We start from the raw sequence: 25,087 nt of genomic DNA, 5'->3' as shown, positions 1-25,087 counted from the left end.
GGGAAAGGGGGTGGTGGGGAAAGGGGGGGGAGTGAGAGTGGGGGGGAGAGGGACTGGGGAGGGGGACAGCAGGAGTGGCAGGTGGTTGGGGGAAGAGAGAGTGGAGGTGGGGGGGGAAGGGGAAAAGTGGGGGTCAGAGAAGAGTGTGGGGGAGGGTGGGAGGAGCAGAGAGTGGGGGTGGGAGGGAGAGTGGGACATGGGAGGGGGGTGGTGGTGGGGGGAAGAGAGAGTGGGGGTGGGGGGAAGGTGGACTGTGGGGGTCAGGGAAGAGTGGGGGGGAGGAAAGGGGGAGAAGGTGGGTGGGGGAAGGGGACAGTAAGAGTGAAAGGGGGAGGAGGGGGGTGAGTGAAGAGGGGGAGGAGAGAGGGGGTGTGGGGGGAAGTGGGTGGTGGTGGGGGGAAGAGAGGGGGTGGTAGTGGGGGAAGAGAGGGGGTGGGGGGGAAGAGAGGGGGTGGGGGGGAAGGGGACAGTGGGAGAGGGGACAGTGGGGGTGGGGAGGGGCAGTGAGAATGGGGGTGGGGCGAATGTGTGGAGGGTAGGGTGGGTGGAGGAGAAGGGTGGGGGAGGAGAGGAGTGGGGGAGAGAGAGAGAGTGGGGCTGGGGAGGAGAGAGTGGTGGAAAGGGGTGGGGGAGAGTGAGAGTGGGGCTTTGAGGGCAACCGGCCCTTTGAGGGCAACCATAATGCTGATGTGGCCCGGGGTGAAAATGAGTTTGACACCCCTGCTCTAAACCTTGATAAAGGTTATAGGCTACAGAAAAATATCAGTGGATTAGTTAAGAGGACGCAAAAGTAGTCACTGAATTGGATTGAGAGACGTGTCAAATGAGAAGGGTCTCAATCGGAAATGTTCCTTGCCCATTTCCTCCAGAGACTGGCTGGCCCACTGAGCTCCTCCAGCCATCAACTATGTTTCATGCGGTCAAGACCCTATTTATTAGGGTCAATAAATGAGGCAAGGGCCTCCATGATAAATGGAATATACTGAGTCCATTGAAGAAATCCAAATTTCTGAAGCCAACAAGACAAATATTTATGATTTTCAGTTCATGGCCTTCAAAACCACATGAGATGCATTACAACTGCATGTTACTGTGCCATTCTAGGCATGAGGCTTGAAGAAATCATGCAAGCAGACAGTAGAGTCTCAAGGGTCTTGACCCGAAACGTCACCCATTCCGTCTATCCAGAGATTCCGTCTATCCAGAGATGCCGCCTGTCCTGCTGAGTTACCCCAGCATTTTGTGTCTCTTCTTCGATGCAGTCAGGGTGGGAATGTTGATTTTAGTGAAGGTTTACTACCAATGTTTGTTGGAATCCTGGCCAACCACTGTCCTACCAATTGTTAACCACCCAGTTGTTTGATTAATGATTTTAACAGTCACCATTATATAATAATAATAATACATTTTATTTATATAGCGCTTTTCGTATACTCAAAGACGCTTTACAGAGATTTTGAGAACATAGGGAAATTAATAAATAGATAAATAAGTAAATAAATAAATGAACAGAGAAAGGAGACAGAAGGTGAGGTGACCTTCAGTGGTTGAAGGCAGTACTGAACAGGTGAGACTTCAGCGATGTTTTGAATGTGGTGAGTGTGGGGGAGTCTCTAACGGTTTGGGGTAATGAGTTCCATAGGGTGGGAGCAGCGATGGAGAAAGCCCTGTCCCCCCAGGATCTGAGTTTAGTCCGGATGTGGGGGGATAGGAGATTGGCAGCGGCAGAGCGGAGGGTGCAGGTGGGAGTGTGCCTGTGGAGGAGGTCGGTCAGGTAGGATGGGGCCAGGTTATGGAGGGCTTTGTAGGTTATGAGGAGGATTTTGTACTGGATTCTCTGGGGGATGGGGAGCCAGTGGAGTTTATAAAGGACGGGGGTGATATGGTCACGGATCGAGGTGTGTGTGAGTAGACGGGCAGCGGAGTTTTGAATGTATTGAAGTTTATTGATGATTTTTGAGGGTGCGCCATAGAGGAAGGAGGCTGTTGCAGTAGTCCAGACGGGAGGTGATGAAGGCGTGGATGAGGGTTTCTGCAGCTGTGGAGAAGAGGGATGGACGGAGACGGGCAATGTTTTTGAGGTGGAAGAAGGCTGTCTTTGTGATGTGTTTGATGTGTTTGTCGAAGGAGAGGGTTTGATCAAGGATGATTCCAAGATTCCGGATGTGAGGTGAGGTGGATACTGGGAGACCATCAATGTTGAGGATGAAGTTTTGGGTGGATTTGGTGAGCATTTTTGGACCAATGATGATGATTTCAGATTTGTTGCAATTGAGTTTGAGGAAGTTTGATTGAAGCCAAGATTTTATTTCAGTAATGCAGTTTGTCAGTGTAGAGTGTGTGGTGGAGGAGATTGACTTGGTGGAGATTATATGTGGGTCTACCAAACAGTCGACCCAGACGGTGAACCATTGAACTTCAGCCTCTGGTGTCCACCTTGCCTGAAGAAGGGTCTCGGCCCGAAACGTCACCCATTTCTTCTCTCCCGAGATGCTGCCTGACCTGCTGAGTTACTCCAGCATTTTGTGAATAAATACCTTCGATTTGTACCAGCATCTGCAGTTATTTTCTTACACTACCTGTTGCCTTCAGTGCGAGTCACCAAATACTATGCTTCCTGTTGAAAGAATTAATTTCCATCCTTTTTCACAAGTGTTCCTGGAAGATGTTTACTTTTCCCTGTGACATTCCCCACTCATTACTGTCCTTCTGTCATATATTGGGAATTGAGGTGCCAGTTGTTGACTCTATCCTGAGACTACACACAGTGCTCTGTGGTATGCTTCATGGTTCATCTTGAAATGCATTGCCAAATAATCCATTTATGGCATACTACTAGTCCCAAGCAACCCCATCCACTTGCAGCCTCCTGGGAAAGTTGTACAACCAAATAAACATTTCCAATTAATTTGGTACCATTAATTGCATCAACTAATCTAGTTTGTAACTGGTTTTGTAAAGGTTTGTTGAAATAAAGGCAGTTGAATGTAGCATAGCTGCCCTGTGTTGGAATCGCCAAACTGGACTGCTTGCATTCGCTAGAATGCTAATTCATACAATGGGCAATAACATTTCCTAGGAAGATGTTACAACCAAATGAACATTTGCAGTGGACTCGGCACCATGTATTACATCAACTAGATTGGTTTAGGACATGTTTCCAATCTCGTTGTATCCCTGTACAATGACAATAAAGATATATTGTATTGTATTGTTTTTGTGAATGGTTGTTCCAGTAAAGGCAAAGCTGCTCTGGATTGGAATTGCCTAACCGGCCCGCTTGCTTTAACTAGAAAACTATTTCAGATAGTTGGCAATTACTTTTCCAAGGAAGGATGTGGATCCAAATAAAATTTTCCAATCAATTTGGCTTCATTATTTACCTCAACTTATTTGAAGGTACTAGCCACAAAGATTATCCTGCGTGGCTATGATAACATATATCCCGTGTTGCTCTCAGGAGAATGAAAGATTACCAGCAGAGTTTAATACTCCTTGAGATTTGGAAATGACAACGTTATTCCTGGATTCGCTGAATGAAGATGGGTCAACGTGTAGGCAGAAAAACTAGACTTCCAGCACTCCAGTAGGAAACCCTGGACCTTGCTTTCTGGCTTGGAGCAGCCAAGGGTAGTGCCAACATGGTGACAACCGAATCAAAGAGAACAATTGGCACCCAAATGCGAAAGCTGCTTAATCATTCTCTGCAAAAAGCATCGGAACTGACAATGCTGCCAAGATCCATGACATCAGCCCAGAATTCTTTGGAGCCAAAGTTCGAAAGGGTTTGCCAGACCTAACTTAAACATACTTAACACAGGAATCAGCTGGAGGCTGAGTTTCCGCAGCAAGTGTTTCTCCTTGCCTACTGATACCTCAAAGATTTGCCACCATTAAGGCAGGTTACCTTCCACTTGCCTGGACAAGTCAAGCTCAGCAACATCCAGAACAAACAACCTCATTGAATGGCACCCCATCCACCATCTTAATGATTCATTTTCTCCACCACTGGCACACAGTGACCTAGTAGTGCCTTCACTCTAAACCCCCAACTAAATGCATTGCTGTACTCCATTCCCCAGCTTGGCAGCACCTTTCGAACTTGTGACCTCTGCAGCCAAGGACAGCATGTGAACGGGAGCATACCATTTTGAGGAGAGCAGCTCGCGATCTTCTCAAGGAATGGGCAATAGGTGTTGGGCTTGCCAGTTATGTCGTGATTGTGAAAATGTTAATTAATGGAGATAATCAAGAAAATTTATGATGTTTGTTTTTGCCCAAAGAGCGATGGGGGGATGGGGGGGGGGGGGGGGGTGCAACTTGGTGCCTGATAGTTTGAGTGGAGCAGAAACATCATCACGTTTTAAAAGTACCTGGGGAAGCACATGAGATTTGTAGCTCACAACCTGCAGAACAAGGAAGATAAACCCAAGTAGTTCCTTTTTCGCGTCTGGGTTAAATACGTTGACCAGCGTATTCTACTGTAAATTTCTGTTTTAGGAATAAAAAGGTTAAATCTTTCAGGGACTTTCTGTCTCTGTTCAATTTATGACTTTCCCTTTTTTATTTATTTTTTGTTATCTGATTTTGGCATTGAAAAGAATGATTATAACTTGTTCTTAATTTGGTCTCTTTGAGTAGAAATTCTATTTTATTGCCACACACAATGTTGTGGTGTACACTTGTTAGAATCACTTTCCAAAGCTGACCTTGATGGAAATGTGTTTCAGAAGTGGGGTGAGCCTTCTATTTTGTGCTCAGTATGTACCGGAGATTGAATTTCTACTCCTGCATGTCTCAATTAGGATTCTTCACTGTAGCTTGTTCTAATCATATTGATCTCATTATCTGCTGTAGTGAGAGCTGTAGGCTGAAATCACATCAGTCATTGCATGGTGCTTTGCACAGTCCTTGAGAAAATCTGTGGGCAAATGTAAGTGCAATGAATGCCTGGCGACTATCAAATATATTTGAGATTGAACCATTAAGAATTATAATGTAGCCATGTGAGATCAAGCTGATAGAAGATTGCATTACAGTTTTTGACAGATAGGGTCCCAGGTTTGTAGGAAGGAACTGCAGATGCTGGTTTAAACCAAAGATAGACACAAAAAGCTGGAGAGGCAGCATCTCTTGAGAGAAGGAATGGGTGATGTTTTGGGTCGAGACCCTTGACCCATTCCTTCTCTCCAGAGATGTTGCCTGTTCCTGCTGAGTTACTCCAGCTTTTTGAGTCTATCTAGGGTCCCAGGTTTACTTACTTTAGCCAGACCCTGTGAGGGCTGGCTGTGAGTGAAGACTCAAATGTGGCAACTGCTTTTTTTTGTGTCAATTTCCATTTTCCGTTCCCAAACTGAATTTTAATTTATTTTTCTTGTATATGGATTTAATCGCGACCTTGTCATTGTGTTAAATTTCTACCACAAAAATAATTTCTATCACTAAATTAAATTCCTATTGCAGATTTCAACAAAGCCAATGGTAATTAACCAATGGTTGCAGTATCTGACGTTGTACCCCAGATCCCCAGTATTTTAACGGCCAAACTTAAAATTGTTTTATTTGCTCTGTTACCAGTTGGTATCCAGGGTAATGTTTGAATTAAAATAAATGCTGGAAATGCAATGATATGAAACACTGAATCTGATTCTCTCTCCATTGATATTTCTTGATCTGATGAATATTTTGAGCATTTGCTGTTTTTAGTTATTTCAGATTTACACCCTTTGCAGTTCTTTTTTTTCTATTTTCAATATTAAAGCTGGGGTCTGGAAAACTGACCCATCCCATCTTTGGGATATTCTCTTTACCCTTATTTCCTGCTCATGGCTCATTCTATTTCAGTGTTGCGGATGAGGTTTGGAAAGAGCCTTCTTGTTATCTAGTAGACCATTGAGATCTGTGGTATCACAAAATGCTGGAGTAACTCAGCAGGTCAGGCAGCATCTCAGGAGAGAAGGAATGGGTGACGTTTCGGGTCGAGACCCTTCTTCAGACCATTGAGATCTGTAGGCATTGAGGACCTGAAGTACTTGAAATGATTTGCAGTCTGTGGCTGTACGCAGTCCTGTGGTGGGCAGGTTATGGAATAATGACGAGATTGTGTGCAAAAGGACATTGAGAACCTTGTAACTTGGTACCAAGACAACAAACTCTCCCTCGATTTCAGCAAGACAAAACAGGCTGTGATTGACTTCAAGAGGCAAAGCATGACATGCACCCCAGTCGACCTTGATGGTGCCAAAGTAGAGATGGTCGAAAGCCTGAAGTTCTTAGGAATAAATATCACCGGCAATTTTGTCCCGGACCAGCCACATCGAAGCAATGGCCAAGAAATCATGCCGATGCCTCCTACTTCCTTTCAAAGGCTTCGGAAGTTTGCCATGTTCCCAACAACCCTCAGCAACTGCTACAGATGTGTCATAGAAAACACCATCCTATCAAATTGCTTCACAACCTGGTTTGGGAACAGCTCCAACCAAGAGCGCAAGAAATTGAAGAGAGTGGTGGACGTAGCCTAGACCTTTGCACAAAGCAGCTTCCCTTCCATTGATTCCATCAACACTTCACGTTGACTCAAGGCTATCAGCATTATCCAGGACCCAATCACCCACACCAATCAATCCCTCTTCTCCCCTCCCAGCGGACAAGAGGTACCGAAATTTGAAAATGCACACCACTAGATTCAGGAACAGTTTCTTCCCAGCTGCTATGGTACTGAACACGGTACTGAACAGTCCTCTCATCAGCTGGAGTGTGGTCCTGACCTCTCATCTACCCCCTGGAGACCTTTTGAACGATCTTTAATCGGACTTTATTGGACTTCAATGTTATGTCTAGTGCTAAATGTTGTACCCATTATCCTTTAGCTGTGCGCTGTGGAAGGCTGGATTGTATTCATGTATCGTCTTTGACAGGATAGCATGCAAACAATCTTTTCACTGTATCTTGGTACACACGATAATAATAAGCTAAACTAAACCCAGTGATTTTTGTCTCCAACCTTAGAAAATTTTACTGCTAGGATACCAATTATTCAGGTTCTGTACCTTTTCTCTTTTTAGGTTCGTAAAACAAGTCAGGCTGCCCTGCTGGTATTACTGGAACAGGAGCTGATCGACCGGACTGATGTAGAAGTAAAAGTTTGCCCAGTTCTGTTGGATCTCACAGCTCCTGAAAGTGACGATGATTATAAGATTGAAGCTGTAGCAGTGAGTAGTTGTCATTCCTCCTGGAGTCGTATATTACTGAAACTGGAATGTATCTCGTTGTTAAGTCATGAACGTGCCCTTAGCATGGTTTGTGACCCCCTGGGTCATTTACACCTCCACTACCTATGTAGTAATATGGAAGAGCAAATTATCTGCCTGAGTTTCTTTACATTTTTCATCATAGGCTCACATACTATTTCTACCTTGGCTATCAAACATGAAATGCAGCCGTGGCTTGAGTACATTGCCCTTCTACATTTATATAAACTTTCACATTGTGCTGATTTCTAACCAAAGTTCCACTGCAATAAATCCAATTAACTCAGTCCACCAGAGTAGATCAAAATTCAGGGCAGTATCTTTCATTGAGAATGGACTCGAAAGTTGTTATGTGTTTTAGATATACAGCATGGAAACAGGCCATTCAGCCAACAGTGTCTAGGCCGATCAGCGATCCCCGTACACTAGCACTATCCGAAAAGCTTTACGACCTTTACCGAAGCCAATTAACCTCAAACCTGCATGCATTTGGAGTGTGGGAGTAAACCTGAACACCCCGGGATAACGCACAGGGTGAACGTACAAACTCCACATAGCACTCGTAGTTGGATCGAAACTGGGTCTCTGGCGCTGTAAGGCAGCAACTCTACTGCTGCGCCATCGTGCCGCACCAACTTTCAGTTCCTTGAAAGTGGTGTTGCAGGCAGATAGGGTGGTAAAAACGGCATTTGGCACTTTGGCCTTCATTAGTCAGTCTATTGAGTATAGATTTTGGGGGGGGGGACGGGGGTCGGTCATATTACTGTTCTATAAGTTGCTGATAAAGCCACATTTAGAGTATTGTGTTCTGTTTTGGGCACTATGTTGTAGGAAAGATGTTGTCAAGCTGGATAAGGATTTAGAGAAGATTTTCGAGGATGTTGCCAGGACTCGGCCTGAGCTATAGGGAGCAGTTGAGCAGGCTAGGACTTTATTCCTTAGAGTGCAGGAGGATGAGGAATGATGATATCGAAGTGTACAAAATTGCGGGAGGAATAGATCGGGTAAATGCACAGAGTCTCTTACCCAGAGTAGGGGAATCGAGCACAAGAGGACATAGGTTTAAGGTGAGGGAGAAATGTACAGCATGTAAACAGGCCATTTGGTTCTTTATATCCACTCCCATGAGGTACCCATCTCCCGTAATCCCATCTCCCAGCACTTGGCATACCCTTGTGTGCTTAAATGATTCATGTGCTTTGGAGACTAAATATTGTCTAGTTTACTTCAGTTTAGAGATACAGTGTGGAAACAGGCCCCTTCGGCCCACCGGGTCCGCACCGACCAGTGATCCCCGCACATTAACACTAGGGACAATTTTTACATTTACCAAGCCAATTAACCTACATTTTTGTGCATCTTTGGAGTGTGGGAGGAAACCGAAGATCTCGGAGTAAACCCACGCAGGTCACGGGGAGAACGTGCAAACTCCGTACAGTACAGCACCCGTAGTCGGGATTGAACCCTGGTCTCCGGCGCTGTGTTCGCTGTAAGGCAGCAACTCTACCGCTGTGTTACCGTGCCACCTGTCAGCAGCATTGTTTCAATCACTCTCTTAGGCAGTGCATTCTAGAGTTGGTTAAGATCTGCTGCAGTAGTTAACTGCACATTTCTTGATTTTGTATCAATGCAACTAATTTATTTAGTTTTGAGCGTGTCTGTGTGTGTTTTCTGTCTGATCTGACAACCCTTTCTTTTACCGTAGATAATTTGTAAAATGGCCTCAATTTTGACCAGTGAAATAACTGAACGTCTGCTGCTATTTCGATTTTGTGAGCTGTGCAATGATGGCAAATTATTCCATGTTCGTAAGGTAAATGGAATTGTAATCTTTATTTTCGTCAGAAGGTGATTTGACAGAACTTTGTCTGTCAATTTATGACCCAGTATTAGTGGGAACTTGTGAAAACGCCTTATTTTTAAAATATATATTTTTAATTCTTGGTGAGTTTGTTAGCATTTGAAGCAAGAAAAGGTAACTGTGTAATTTGTAGAAAAGAAGCCTTTTGCTTAGACTCCAGAATTTCATAATTTCTTCCTGGAGATATTTTGAGAAACTGCAATGGCAAACTGTGTACTTGAATGTTGGGCTGAATCCATTAAACCAAAATCTAAAGAAGAAAAGAAAATCTGAAAAAGGGTCTCGACCCAAAATTTCACCCATTCCTTCTCTCCAGAGATGCTGCCTGCCCCGCTGAGTTACTCCAGTTTTTTTGTGTCTATCTTCGGTTTAAACCAGCATCCTAAACAAAAACCTAACACAGCCTGTCGAATTGGAGAGTATGCTTGGTTTTTTGTATGGGTAATAAATTCTCTTTTTCTTTCTTCAGGTATGTGCAACTAATTTTGGAGATATCTGTAATACAGTTGGCCAGGAAGCAACTGAGAAGTACATGGTATGTGGATCACTACTTCCATTCCTCTCGTTTTGACTAGTAAGTGCAAGTAGTTAATTAGTAGCCCTCTTCTGTTTGAGTCAAAAACATTTGTGAGCTTCACTCTTGGTGGTCAACCTCTAAAGGAGTACTGTCACTGACAGGTGCCAATTTTAATATCTGTCACTTCTGCTGCTAGGATAATGGGATCTTGCATTGCATTACAGTTGCCTCGTTCATAATTGTATTTCAACATCCTTTATAATATTTGAAATAATTTAAAATTTTAACTGACTGTAAATTTGGGGCCTTCTAGCTTTAAGGAGGCTCTGACCTAGGAGAACAATTGTTTATTGAAAGGGAATAATTTAACATTTGCGCATCTTTTGTTTAGAATTTGATGATTGATACAGTTGCTAGTTTGACAAAGCTTTCTGCCTTTATTCCTGTTTATCCACAAAATGTCCCAGTGACCCAGCTAAACAGAGAATAATGGCCAGCTGCCCTAACCTTTAAATGTCTCACATAAAATTGTACTTGATTTTAGATCCCCAGGTTTTTCCAGCTGTGCTCGGACAATGTTTGGGGCATTCGGAAAGCATGTGCAGAGTGCTTCATGGCAGTGTCCTGTTCTGTTTCACCTGAGGTGCGCAGAGCTAAACTCTCCCCACTCTTCATTAATCTCATCAGTGACCCTTCCAGATGGGTAAGGATCACAGCAATAAAATGTCAATATGTGATTTTGGAGAGCAGTGCGGGGGAAGAGGTTTCCAGGTAGTCTGGAACAGCTCTAAGTCTTTGTATTTTAAAGTAATGTTACTGCATGATTGATTGCATTATAATCTGCATAACCTCCTGCTATAGCCATGTCATGCACCCACTTCGAAGGAGATCAATGGGCCGACTTTAGGATCTTGTACAAGCAGTTATAATGCTACTAATTGGGTTAAGTCCATCTACTTTTAATGGTTAAACATTTGGGAGAAGATCTCACCCTACGTGTTTTTCCTTCACTAAATCTGAGGTAATCTTTGCAAAGTTGAAGAGGGCACTGTGATCTTGATTGTGGACTATTAAATGAGTCTGCAATGAAATTTTACATGGCCCATTTCAGTCTTGCAGCAAAACTGATTTAGCTGTTTTATGGTTCTGTGATTCGCGTAACACGACGCGCACTTACGCATGTAATTGTAAACTTCAGGTTCTAAATCTGAAGAGTTCACTAACAAAATGATACCCGTTTACTGAAACTTTGTTGACCCTGCCAGGTCCGCCAAGCTGCGTTCCAGTCTCTAGGTCCATTTATCTCCACTTTTGCCAATCCATCTAGTGCTGGCCTGTATATCAAGGAGGATGGTACACTGAGCATTAGACAGCTGGACAATAACGTTGCAGATGTCAGGTATGCATGCAGATCAGACAGTACTTAAACTATGGCTTTAGGTGGATAGATTGCTCATGCTTGCTTGCTGCTTACCCAGAAAGCTGTTCTCTGATTAACTGTTTGACACTCAAGAGAATGGAGGATAAACCAAGTTTACTGAAATGCTTCTACTTTTTATTTTTCTCTGCTGAATGTAGTCACATTTTTATTTTAGAATTCACTCTCCACCCAACACTGCCTAAATATAATATTTTTTCAAAAGTATTTTGGAGAATAATTTATCAGACATTGTCCCATTGATTTCTCATTTCTATCTATCTCTGATATCAACCACTCACTTTCCCTGAGGAGGTGCTGTGTCTTAAATCCATGTGAGCCATTTGCGCTTTTGTGTTTGAAAATGGCCCTGAATGTTTTGTTTAACAAACCTCTCTGACTCTACCTCTACCAACTACTAATGAATTCCCAATTGCCTCCTCAAAACATTGTTGCTGAACCATTTTTATCATATCGGAGATAGTAATCATTTTCTGCCAATCCTTGCTACATCACACTGGAATCCAAATTGTGCCATACCTTTGTCTCCAGTTTCTTTGTTAAACAAACTGGATATTCTATGCTGTTTTCTTGGGTCATTTATGTATAGAGCTTGTATTGAAATAAAGTTGTGTGTATGACAGGAGAATGATGCTCATTGACTCCTCTTCTGCAAGAGGTTAAAAACCCATTCCAGGTAACATATTTTCATGTCAGATCCTTGCATTTTGTTGTTCTCAATCTGGCCTAGATCAAATTATATTTTCCCACAACATTTGCGACTTGAATCTATTTCCTGGAAATCTTTTGAGCTGTTCAAACATCTTGTGTGGCTGAAGAGTGCATTGTTTAGCATCTGCTGTGATCCACTTGCTCTGCTCAGAGGGATGCAGATATAAAGAAACTGACCAGCTGCAGTAAAACAGGAAGCTTCTTTTGGCTAACCCAGCTAATCCAATACATTCGATCTCGAAGCAAACTAGATGCTATTAGCGTGAATACATTAATTAGCAGGTTGAATAGGAAGTAGCTGCTCACATGCAATTGGACAAGAGCCTGGCAAAGTGACAAAGCAGGGGTAGCGGTGGCTTAAGTCTGATTTAAGAGCCAGCATTGCTTGTAAATAATATGGTGTGAAGCTATGGGAAAATTGAAGATCATCGAGGGGTGATGGGGATGGAAGTAGAGGTAGTCTACAAAGAGCATTTTTAGTGAGACTGGAGAAAATATGGTCCAGATTTCAAATCAGTTCTTGCAAGTAATGATAAAAGTCAAATTAGACACAAGTGAGGGTGCTATTTACTATTTTTGAAAGCACCAATAAGATGAAAAGATATTTGTATATAATTTCCTTTTCTGAAACTTTTAGAAAATTGCCCAATCTTCTTCAGCTTGACAGCAATGAGTGCAATTAAAAAAATGTTGTTATTAAACAACTGAAAATATTGATGTCATTGAATCTACGTAAAATGTTCCTGGTAAACTGAACAATGTAATCTTCAAGCCAACATAATCTTTGGCTGTAAACTCACCTCATTTTTGATGTCCTACCATTCTGATGTGTGCTGGAGATTTCTTATTGTAGTAATATAATTTGTAATAATTGTCAGTCTTTTCTGTATCTCTGTCTAAATATGTATGTGAGAGCACTGTTGAAATCTAAACTTTTCCTTGCAGCATATCATATCATATCATATATATACAGCCGGAAACAGGCCTTTTCGGCCCACCAAGTCCGTGCCGCCCAGTGATCCCCGTACATTAACACTATCCTACACCCACTAGGGACAATTTTTTTTTACATTTACCCAGCCAATTAACCTACATACCTGTACGTCTTTGGAGTGTGGGAGGAAACCGAAGATCTCGGAGAAAACCCACGCAGGTCACGGGGAGAACGTACAAACTCCTTACAGTGCAGCACCCGTAGTCAGGATCGAACCTGAGTCTCCGGCGCTGCATTCGCTGTAAAGCAGCAACTCTACCGCTGCGCTACCGTGCCGCCCTTTACTCATTTTCTGCAGAGCTCAAAATTCTGGAACTCTTCTTCATGTTTTATATTCTTTAACAAACCTTTAGTGTTTTATTCCTACGTGCTACTTTCTGGTTTCTCTTCTCACATCTTTATGGTATGGTATCATTATTAACTTCAGTAGGGTTTCTTAATTTTAAAAATAATGCTGAATCACCTCTTCCCGTAGCATCACTGCAGATTGAAGAAATACTCTTTATCTGTAGGAAAAACTGTTCAGAATAGGCAACCTGAACGTGCATAGTCACATCCTAGTCACTGTCTAATACTCTAACTTTAGATAGTTCCTCTGTCCCTCTCTTCCCTTCCCCTTCCCAGTTCTCCTCCTGTCTTCCTGTCTCCACCTATATCCTTCCTTTGTCCCGCCCCCCTGACATCAGTCTGACGAAGGGTCTCGACCCGAAACGTCACCCATTCCTTCTCTCCTGAGATGCTGCCTGACCTGTTGAGTTACTCCAGCATTTTGTGAATAAATACCTTCGATTTGTACCAGCATCTACAGTTATTTTCTTACTCTGTATTAAATTTGTTTTCTTCGCTGTGTAACACCATAAAAGTTTATTTCGTACATTCTAACAGTCCTTGCAAAACGGTAATGTACTATAGATAGAAATTGGTATTTGCGTAGTTGTTTTTGCCATAAAACATAGACAGTATGTTTTGTATGATTTTTATAAAGTGCTTTTATTTGTTGTGTGTACAATGTGTCCTTTCATTTCAGTGCTTCCTCCAGAGATCCATCTGAAATTCAGAACCAAGGCACTTTGCAGAAAGCCACCTCATTAAGAAATGATGAATTGACCAGTGACGGAAGTCTGCTTCAGCAGGAAGAGACATCTGAACCTCAAGGGAATGTTCAATTAAACTCTAACTTGGGCACCTATGATTCTCGGATGAAAATACCACCATCTGATACGTCAGATAGTACTGTTCCTGCTTTAGCATCAAGTGATCAGGCAGCAATGGACCAAGCAGCTGATAAAAGCAAGTGCATCACTACAAATGAACGTTTAGAAGTAGCAATTGTGAAAGAAACTGGAAAGATTAGCACCACATCCCCTCGAGTAAACCTGGAGCACTCTGTAGACAAGTTTAATTCATTTGTTTATTGGAGATTGCCTCTACCTGACATCAGTTGTGACTTGGAGCTGCTACAAACAGTAGTTAAGGAGGAAAAGCGAGAACAGAACACCACCTCTATTTCAGGGATACTATCTGAAGGTTCCACGACAAACAACGAACTGGAGAAAGTACTGGAGAGCTTACAGGCGCACCTGGATGACCCTGACGTACAAGGTACGTTCTCATCCCACTTCCCGTGCTTTGTCCTTAGTATGTGAGAAATTGTGCCAACAGATTTCACTAATGTATGTTGTGGCTCAGTGGTTACTCCCAAAGATCACTGTGGAGTCTGCTTCAGTAGGAAGAGGCATCTGAACCTCACGGGGATGTAGGCTCTGCTGGAAGCTCTGGCTAATATCCTACTGTCTCGGCATCACCAAAACGGATTTTCTATTATGATTACATTGCTGACTGTCGGGTGCACAAATTGGTGGCTTGTGTTTCCTTCATTGTCTTAATGCATAGATTTTTATTTAATGCGATTGATATCAAAGTGTGTAGGGTAGTGTTTTCAAATCGGTGAACAAATATCTTGGAAAGTGAAAATAAAAGACATTCCTCAGGCTCTGGAATTTTGTTTAGCTGGACTGGCTAAGGATGACAATACTTTTTCTAAACTAGCTCGCTTGGAATTGACAACAATCTGAACGTTTTTGTGGTCACCATGACTGATGCTTGTTTTTAACTCCAGAACTAATTAATTAAATTATCTAGCTACAGTTGGTCTGTGGCTAATTTGTCCAAACCTCAAGATTATTATAAGTCTGGTAATACAATGGTCAATGATTCTTTATTGTCATGTGTACATAGGTACAGAGATTTTGTTTCTGCACGCAGTTAAGGAAATTATTACCATACCCAAACACAATCCCCGATTAGTACAAAGTGTATAAAAATAGTCCACTGCGAACGCATGCAAGAGTCGGCAGGTTTAGGTGCTATTTTCGAAGTCCGGTCTGCGTGCTCAGTCTCCAACAAGGCCTAAGCCATGGCCTCCGTCCGGATCGTCCAGTGAACCGTTGTCTCGCTCCTCGCCTGGCCACCTTCAGCTTTTGTGCCCAGGGAGAGCCTCCTGTTGCCGAACTTGAGGGCACAGAAGGTAAGATCCTGGTTCGCACTCTTCCCGGCCCTTGCTCTTGTGACTGCCGTCGCTTGCTCTCTCCATCCTCCTCTCCAGTGGGGCAAGCTGGGGGCGGCTCGGCGGCTTCCCGCTACAGGCTGCGGCCCTCCGCTGCCCTGCTCCTGTCCGCCCATGCGGCCCTTCACATTCTGCAAAACTACCACATTCCTGCAATATCCCCATAATTCTATTTCAGCATTAACTGTGTTAGCAACATTACTCAAGACGAGGAGACTGCATGGGGCCTTGACACAGATCTTTGGCCACAGGCAGGTCCTGGAGGACTGGAGAGTAGCCAATGTTGTTGCTTTGTTTAAGAAGGGAAGTAGAGAGAATCCAGGAGATTATAGGCCGGTGAACTTCAGGTCAGTGTTAGGGAAACTATTGGAGAGGATACTTCGGGATAGGATTTACTTGCATTTGGAAGAAAATGGACTAATTAGAGACAGTCAGCATGGCTTTGTCTGCGGCAGGCATATCTTCCGAATTTAATTGAATTTTTTGAAGAGGTGCGGTTTTGAAGAGGTGGCGGTTCTCTACATGGACTTTAAGGCATTTGATTAAGTCCTTCGTGGTAGGCAATCTGGAAGATTAAGATGCATGGAATTCATCGTTATTTGGATTCAGAACTGGCTTAGCATTGAAGACCGAGGATTGTTGAGGAAGGGTATTATTCTGGCTGGAGGGCCGTGACCGATGAAGTTCTGCTGGGATCTGTGCTTTGGCCCCAGTTGTTTATGATTTTTACAAGTGACTTAGGCGTGTAACTAGAGGGGTTGATTAGTAAATTTGCCAAGTACACCAAAATTGGGTGGAGTTGCAGACAGTAATGAAGTCTGCTAAAATATACAGTGCAATGTACACCAACTACAGAAATGTGTGGAGAAATGATAGATTGAGTTTAATCCAAGCAAGTGTGAGTTGTTGCATTTTGGGAGGTTGTGTGTAAGGGAAAAGTATACAGTTAATGGCAAGTACAGAGACGGCCTGGGGTCCAAGCTCCTTGCTTCATGAAAGTGGCAACGCAAGTAGATAAATTGTTTTTTTTTAAAAGTGTATGGATGCTTGCCTTCATTTGACGGGGCACTGAGTATTTAACTTGGCATCACGTTCGGCACAGTGGGCCGAAGAACCTGTTGCTGGGCTGTGCTGTTCTGTGTACTCTAGTTCTGTTATTTGGAATGTCGGCATTTCACATTTTGCTCATGAGGCAATTGGAACATTTGCAGTCATGATCTGTGCTGAGAAATGGAGAGGGGGAGAGCTTGCATGAGTCACTGGTCATAAATGCAAGACACAATGGCTGCCAACTTCCCTGCTCCAGCAAAGTTGAATTAACATGCATTATGACTCGAGCGCCAGAGGAAAAAATGAAACTGTAAAATTTGGAATCTGAGGCAAAAATAGAAATGCTGGAAGAACTCAGCTAGCCAAGTAACATTTATGCACAGCAAACCAGTCAACACTTCAGGTCAGTGACCCTAATACTGAGTTTAGAAGTGGCGGCACAGTGGCGCAGTGGTAGAGTTGCTGCCTTAGTGCCGGAGACCCAGGTTCGATCCTGACTACGGGTGCTATGTGTGCAGAGTTTGCACATTCTCCCTGTGACCGCATGGGTTTTCTCTGGGTGCTCCAATTTCCTCCCACATTCAAAAGACGTGCAGGTTTGTGGGTTAATTGGCTTCTGTACATTGTCCGTAGTGTGTAGGATAGAATTAGTTTATTGGTGTCAGCATGGACTCAGTGTGCCGTAGGGCCTGTTTCCACGCTGTATCTCTAAACTAAACTAAAGAGGCTGTTTGACTGGCTTAGCTCTTCCAACATTTCTGATTATGTAAGAACGTAATGCTGGTTTGTATGTGAGGCAGTGAGCAACTGTATTGGGTTAGAGGGGAAAGGCTAGGTGTGCAGTCGAACAGGTTTTTGGACATAACTCATGCAGAGGGATGTGTGGTAGACTATGGAGCATTCTGAGGAAATGGGATTGGACATGGGTGGTCGAGCAAGGTTGATTGTTAGTCAGGCGGGCCTGGCAAGTGATAGGTGGATGCGGGTGAGGATGTTTTTTGGTTGGCAGATAGTTGGACAAAGGCCAGAGATGAAAAGACTAAAGGGGTGTGGTAAGGATAGAAGAGCTGCAAATTATGAAGCCAGAGAAATGAATATAGACAATAGACAATAGGTGCAGGAGGAGGCCATTCGGCCCTTCGAGCCAGCACCGCCATTCAATGTGATCATGGCTGATCATTCTCAATCAGTACCCCGTTCCTGTCTTCTCCCCATACCCCCTGACTCCGCTATCCTTAAGAGCTCTAGCTAGCTCTCTCGAATGCATTCAGAGAATTGGCCTCCACTGCCTTCTGAGGCAGAGAATTCCACAGATTCACAACTCTCTGACTGAAAATGTTTTTCCTCATTTCCGTTCTAAATGGCCTACCCCTTATTCTTAAACTGTGGCCCCTTGTTCTGGACTCCCCCAACATTGGGAACATGTTTCCTGCCGCTAACATGTCCAACCCCTTAATAATCTTATACGTTTCGATAAGATCCTCTCTCATCCTTCTAAAGTCCAGTGTAGTTGGAAGGGGAGGGAGAGGGAGGAAATGGGTTGAGTCCAGGAAGGGCAATGGGGAGGGCGGGGTGGGGGGGGGGGGGAAATAGAGAGGGGGTAGAAGTTGAGGTGGAGGGTTTTGTACGTTAACTAAAATTAGAGAATTCAATGTTTGTACAGTTGGGTTATAAGCTGTAACCCTGTTCTGTCTGGGGGAGTTCTCCTCTCCAAGGATAGAGTCCCCTCGTCTCCACCTTTCACCCCACCAGCTCCTATCCCCACCCTTTTGCTTTCCGCAGAGAATGCTCCCACCGCAACTCCTTGGTTCACTCATCCCTTCATCACCCAAACTACCCCCAGGGGGTGTAACTGCAGGAGATGTCACACCTTTCAGACAATTATACAAAAGTACTTCTTCCCCCCCCCCCACTTCCCCCCTCCCCCATCACACCTTTTATCACCTCTCCTCTTCCCATTCCACCGACATTCCTTTCTCTGGCTTCACAATTTGCAATTCTTCCATCCTTATCTCACGCCTCTAGTCTTTTCTTCTCTGGCCTTTGTACAAGCATCTTCCTGTCATAATTCCCCTCCCCTGCATACAGTTAACATCGACCTGTTTCCTTTATCATCATTCCTTTTTGCATATCTCTACATCATCGTCTATATTTCTCATTTCCCTTATCCCTAACTAGTCTAAATGTCACCCGGGGTACTGATTGAGAGTGATCAGCCATGATCGCATTGAATGGCGGTGCTGGCTCGAAGGGCTGAATGGCCTACTCCTGCACCTATTGTCTATTGTCCCCAGAGATGCTGCCCTTCCTGCTGAGTTACTCCAGCTTTTTATGTCTATCTTCCATCTATCACTTGTCAGGCCTTGTCCTGCCCCTCCTCTGTTCCAGCTTTCTTACCCCCTTCAAACCCCCACAATCAAGCTGAAGGGTCCTGACCTGAAAGACGGCCTATCCATGTTGCCATGGGATGCTGCCTGACCTGTTGATTTACTCCAGTACTTTGGGTTTTTTTTTGCAAACCAGTATTTGCAGATCCTTGTTTCTATGACAGGGAGGGGAGTTGTGGAGGATGTGGCAGCTCTGGACATTGAGATTGGGCTGGTGTGTTTCAGTAGAGCTCTTAGAGAGACCCACGACAAAGGATAAGTACTAAATGAAAGGGGCAGCAGCAGGTAGTTTCAAGTGCTGGATCTGTGGACTCAGACCTAGTTATGTTGGTCGCCATCGCAGAATCGGGCGTAGCATTCAATATGAATGCCTGCTTCTGAGTGGGTGGCTTACAATATCTGGACCCCACACAAGCGTCTGAATTTCCTGGTACTGGCATCCATATTTGTTTTGAACACCACTCTGGAAGTCCAAGCACTTTGACAAGTTAACACGCCATTTACACCAGATACAGTTTTGCATGCTCTGTAAGCAATGCTCAAAGTAGACTTTTCTGATATTCAATCATATAGTGCACATGAATATTGTTCAATGGAATCAGTAATCCACTTTTGCGGTAACTTTTGTTTTCCAGAATAATGAGAACTTTAAAATATGTAGAAACTGGTTCTCCTTGAGCAAAGGGAGGTTCAAACAAATTTGATAGTGGTAGACAAGATTGTAATGGGTTTCCAGAGGGTAATCGGAATCAGTTGTTAAAATTTTGACAAAAACATGGTTTTTTCATGAACCAAGATATTATCTGGAAACCACTGTCATTAGAAAGAGCTTGCAAGTAGGAAGTAGATGGGCACTTGAGAATAATTTCCAAGGGCATGGAGAAAGAGCAGGGTAATGATACTGCTGGGCTCGCTTTATTAAGAGTCAGTGGGAACTTGATGGGATGAATAATCTCATGAACCATAACAGTTTGACAGTTCTGTAATTACAACACATGCTTTTTAGGATAATGCATGAAAAAAAGGCTTATGTCTATTGCCAAGAGGTCAGTACTACAAGAAGCCCAAGGGTGTGCAGAAAATATAAAGTGAAATTGAAAAGGAAAAAAATTATTGAAAGATCAAAGTGAACCTCAAACACTGTGAATACCTGGTTGATGATGACAGGCAGAGTTGGGCCTGTTAGTGACCGATGATTCCGAAACATGAGGGTATGATTCTAAATAAATGTTATTTTGGCTGACTTCCAAGAAGAGAAGGGCAAAGCAGGTGTTGTAGTTAAGGACGAAGAGTGCAAAATATTATATCATGTAAAAATAAAAGGAGAAAATATTAAATAATTTACAATTTTAAAAATATACATTATAGCTAAATAATCAGATCTGGGTAACATATTTTCCAGGCCATTGAAAGCACAAGGGAGGAAACAGTGGTGCTTCTGATTATAAATTTCCACTCCTTTCTGGCTGTGCTCCTAGTGCCAGAGGATTAGGATCTTGCTAGAGTGATACTATATTTAATAGGTGAAAGGGATAGAGAGTAATTACAGATCTGTCCACCCTAAAATTGTCATGGAGATATCTCGGGTTGTGTGGCAATGTTCAGTGGCATGTTACATATAAGGACGCCTCTTCCCTCACAAATGTCTTAGATTCATGGCCCATTGCAATCCACTCAAACCAAACCCAAGCTTCTCACACACACCCTGTACCAATGTACTTGAAGGGGACCTGCCTGAGCATTGCTGGACTCCATGAGCCAAGATATAGAACAAGTATTGAGAAGGTGCCATTTTTGCTGCACTGAATGATGTACATGTAATGTGCCTTTCCTGCTACAAAATATTTTTTTAAGCTGGTGGTTCTGCAATCCTTCTCTGGAAACCTTTCCCAAGGCTTCCTTGTGTTTCTAGTTTGGTGTTTGCTATGTTCTTGATTTTGTTTTTAAAGCTTTTGGATAGAGCTCCCAAAGTCATTTATTTGGAAAGTTTGAGAACCAGAAAAACAATCCATCCTCTTCATGTTCCACCTGTGCCTCTCAGTCCAGAGTAATGCAAAACTATTGCAACACTGTTTATGACATGACTGTACATCTTTTTTTATGGATCTGTTTGGAATAGGCCTTTACACATTGCTTTTCAGTTGCAGCAAAGTATCTGAGTTGGGAAAATGACTGGTTTAAAAGAAAGTCAGTTTGTAAGTGTCCCTGGCTTGCTGTGCTTTCTGTAACCAAACCAATCCTAGAGGCTTCAGGTTTAACTTTCCTGAATATGTGATCATTAAGGTCACGCATCCTATGATTAAGTATTCTCCTCTATATTAGAGTAAACATGATGTTAAAGATAGACGCAAATTCCTGGAGCAACTCAGTAGGTCATGCAATATCTCTGGAGAAAATGGATAGGTGATGTTTTGGGTTGGGACCCTTCTTCAGACTGATGTTAAAAATTTTGAAAGATGTTAGTTCAGATTGGATGAATTTATGTGAATGTGTACAGTTGTTTCCCTTTTATTTGATATTTTTAAATCTATGTATATTTAATAGTGTTTCTTTTTGTTCCTAGGGACACAAGAAGGGAAGTATTTTATTCTGTGCTTTGAAACAGTTAACACTACTTAATTACAGCATGGTTGATCTCTATCTGAATCCATTTACCCACTTTGGTTAAGTATCTCTTAGGGGCGGGTAGCTCCGCTGTAATGCGACAGTTGCATTCCTGAAACCTTATGTTATAGAAAATAGCATTTTTAAAACCAATTATGTCAATGAGGAAACGGTGGAGGTTTTTAGACTTGCAATAACAAATTAATTTTTCCCTGCAGGATTTTCAAGAATAAAGGCCTTTTTAATCGCTATAAGTTTATTTTTGGTACCGTTAACTAACAATACAGAAGACTGTATGTTGCATTATTTTATTGAGTCTCATAACACAAGTGTCAATAGAAGTTATTGCATGTCAATTTTAATGGCCACTGCAGTGAAACTGACAGATGTGTTCTTATGAGACAGTGGTGTTTGATTACTGTGGGGATGTAACATGAACACAATTTTTTTTTTCCCCCCAAGGCAGCTTTACTCTGCGTGCCAATTTGCAACTTGACTTTTAAGTGATAGACACAAAAAGCTGAAGTAACTCAGCGGGTCAGACAGCATCTCTGGAGAAAAGGAATAAGTGACGTTTTGGGTCGAGACCCTTCTTCAGACTCCGCTGAGTTACTCCAGCTTTTTGTTAATTAAACCGATTCGGTTTAAATCGAACTGCCGATGCTGGTTCGATTTAAACCAGCATCTGCAGTTCCTTCCTACGCTTAACTTTTAAGTGGTTCACTTGTTCCCAATCATGTTATAACTAATTAGGCCCTCGTAGGACACATGTCGTATTCATCAATCGCGTTAGATCCAATGAACGTCGTAGCAGAAATAACTATCTCATATTGATGGAGGTCAATCGGACTTTTAAAATTTTGAAATGACCTAGTTGTGACAGCCTTTTGCGATCGAGGATCTCAGATTCCCATCATTTTTTGACAGGATCTCTGGAATTCTTTGCCCTTGAAGGTCGTAGAAGCCAGATCATTGGATATATTTAAGGTGGAGTCAGATAAATATTTGAAAGATTATGGATTTATGGGGAACTGGCACAGAAGAAGAGTTGATGCCAGCATAGAAGAGTCATGACGTTATTGAATGGCAAGGCAGGCTTAAGGAACCTGGTGGCCTACTCTTGCTCCTATTTATTTGAGTTTTTATGAAGAACTGCTCCCTGCTGCCATCCTTCAACAGTTTTGCCCTTGACCAAGTAATTGCTAGAAGTAATCACATTTAGAAAGGCCTGCAGGGTCATTTCTTTCCTTATTGTTTGAGAGAATATTGCTGTACATGCTTAACCATGCAAAAGTACCTTGGGCAATTTATTTCTCACTAGTTTCATTAGATGGGTAGCAAGGGATTCTTCTTCCGCGATACTTCAACTCTACACTCTCCCTACCACCTCCCAGCCAGCAGATTGTTCGGACCATTAACATATGGATTTGGAACCACCTGTAAATAGTGATATTAGCAATATTTAACTAAAACTATAAACAATGAATGAAATAGCTACACTGTTCCGTGTAAATATGTGTTCTACGCTCTGAATTGTTCATGTTTGCTGTTTGATATCACGTCCCTATTCTATTAATGCAAAATCTATATAACAGGGCTGGTCTATTCTAGTTGTATGCTGAAGAGCAACCTTTTCCACTCTGTGTATTGCAGCCCACCCTTTAATTGATACCTGCCTATCCCATACATTTATATTTCACAAGAGCTGCTGTTTACTGTGCATTGTGAAGGGTCTTGTGGTGGACCAGAACTATCCCGTTGCACCCAGCCACTGACATGTTGCCTGAAATGTCAGTAAAACCTGAAGGGGGTTGTCTCTAATGGCCATGTTTGTTTTCCTCCTGCAGCACAGGTCCAGGTGATTAGTGCTGCTCTTCGAGCTGCACGATTGGATTCTGTGCCAGAAGAAGAACTGTCAGCTGATGCTGAAAATACAGATGCAGTCGAGGCTGACGCATCGCTCTCCAGCCCAGAACCTGCCTCACCAGCGGACACCAATTGCATCAAGACTGAGGTATCTGTTGGCTTGGACACAGCGGCTGAGGTTACAAGGACATCAACTGAGCTCTTGGTTGAATGTTTTGACTCTAATGAAAATGAACAGATTATGGTACGTTAACAATATCTTTCAAACTTTAATGCTGCGTCATATACACAAGAGTATTCCAAGAGTTCTGGATCCAAATATTGGAGTTTTCATGGGACCAAATGTGTCTTGTATGTTCCTGAATATCTTCTGGTATTAAATATTATCTTGCATGTTGCATCCAATGCTTTTTACCAAAAAATAGTAGCCAAAATACTCCTGCTGCTTTCAAGTGTTTCTCTTGGAGCTGACATGTGAAAATTAGAATGGAGCTGAAGAGGAATTTCTTTAGCCAAAGTGTGGTGAATCTGTGGAATTCATTGCCGCAGACTACAGTGGAGGCTAAATCATTGAGTATTAATTAGTATGGATATCAAAGGCTACGAAGAAAAAGCAAGAAAATGGGAGTTGAGAGGGAAAAATAATCGACCAGATGGGTAGGATGCTTAATTCTGCTCCTATTTCTTGTCTTGTAGCAGCATCTATGGAGGGAAAACATGTCAACCTTTTGGATGTCTATGTATCAATTTCTAATGTTTCTGTGCTATGGAGATAGTGGTGCTGCATTTATATGATTAATTATGAACTGTGCTTCTTTGAAATATAATATGGTTCCTTTGTTGCATAAAGCTCCACAAGTGTAGATGTTTCAGAGGGCAAATAACAGAACTATATGTGCACAAGGCCCAGAGCATCTGAGCTGGTGCATTTTTAACCTTGGCAGGCTGACTGGGATTTACTTTGCTATCAGTGGAAAACTGTTAATGTGTGTGATTTATATAATGCTGACCTTGGGTCAGTCTGCGCACAGCCAACTCTTAAAATAACACGATGTTCTCCAACAATTGTCTCCAACAATTATGAGAAAATCAGGTGAAGAATTATAGGCGCAGCAAATGTTTTTATCCCCATTTTCTTTGATGATTGGGCGGCATTGCGGTAGAGCTGCTGCGTCACAGCACCACAGACCCATATTCCATCCTGACTACGAGTGCTTGTCTGCACGGAGTTTGTACCTTCTCCCCGTGACCTGCGTGCGTTTTCTCCGAGATCTTCGGTTTCCTCCCGCACTCAAGATGCACAGGTTTGTAGGTTAATTTGGCTTGTTGTAAATGTAAAATTGCCCCTCGTGTGTGTAGGATAGTGTTAATGTGCAGGGATTGCTGGTCGGTGCAGACTCAGTGGGCCGAGTCTGCACATCCGTGGAGAGAAATGATTTGACAGCCTCTTCATAAATATCTTCAGCAGGGTTGGTGCCCCACAGTGTGCACAATGCTGAGTAAAGTCATGTGTGGCACTTTCATCGTTGTGGTGACGTTTGACAGCAGACTTACCATTGAAAGAAACTATGCAGAATAATGACCAAAGGAAGAGTTTGTACGCTGAGGAAAATCTGATTGCAAAACCCCAGTTATAAATTTGGTTTGAGCTTCATAGGAACTGCATATTATACCCAGGGCACTGGTACCAATGTGCCCATCTGATTATAGCAAGTGGAGAAGGACTTTAACAAAAATGGAACTTCCGTTAAGCCTTGTGCTTAATTGACTTGGAAAAACTGAAAGAAACACAAGGGACAGCTTAGCCGTTCCAACATCAATCCTATCAGTTACAAACTGTCCT

General features: G+C 42.9%; 1 protein-coding gene across 1 annotated transcript in view; it reads left to right on the top strand.

Moving 5' to 3' along the window:
* The window catches only part of ppp4r1l (protein phosphatase 4, regulatory subunit 1-like), a 71,048-nt gene that overhangs the window by 23,766 nt on the left and 22,195 nt on the right, over nucleotides 1–25,087 (top strand). Inside the window, exons 6-12 of the mRNA XM_078418657.1 lie at nucleotides 7,065–7,211; nucleotides 8,956–9,063; nucleotides 9,581–9,646; nucleotides 10,173–10,331; nucleotides 10,894–11,027; nucleotides 13,799–14,373; nucleotides 23,226–23,488. Of these exons, the coding sequence (XP_078274783.1) occupies nucleotides 7,065–7,211; nucleotides 8,956–9,063; nucleotides 9,581–9,646; nucleotides 10,173–10,331; nucleotides 10,894–11,027; nucleotides 13,799–14,373; nucleotides 23,226–23,488 (1,452 nt within the window). The remainder of the gene's footprint in view (nucleotides 1–7,064; nucleotides 7,212–8,955; nucleotides 9,064–9,580; nucleotides 9,647–10,172; nucleotides 10,332–10,893; nucleotides 11,028–13,798; nucleotides 14,374–23,225; nucleotides 23,489–25,087) is intronic.

This window comes from Rhinoraja longicauda, chromosome 22, assembly GCF_053455715.1.
Source record: "Rhinoraja longicauda isolate Sanriku21f chromosome 22, sRhiLon1.1, whole genome shotgun sequence".
Lineage (NCBI taxonomy): Eukaryota > Metazoa > Chordata > Chondrichthyes > Rajiformes > Arhynchobatidae > Rhinoraja > Rhinoraja longicauda.
This window is presented reverse-complemented; position numbering and strand designations above follow the sequence as displayed.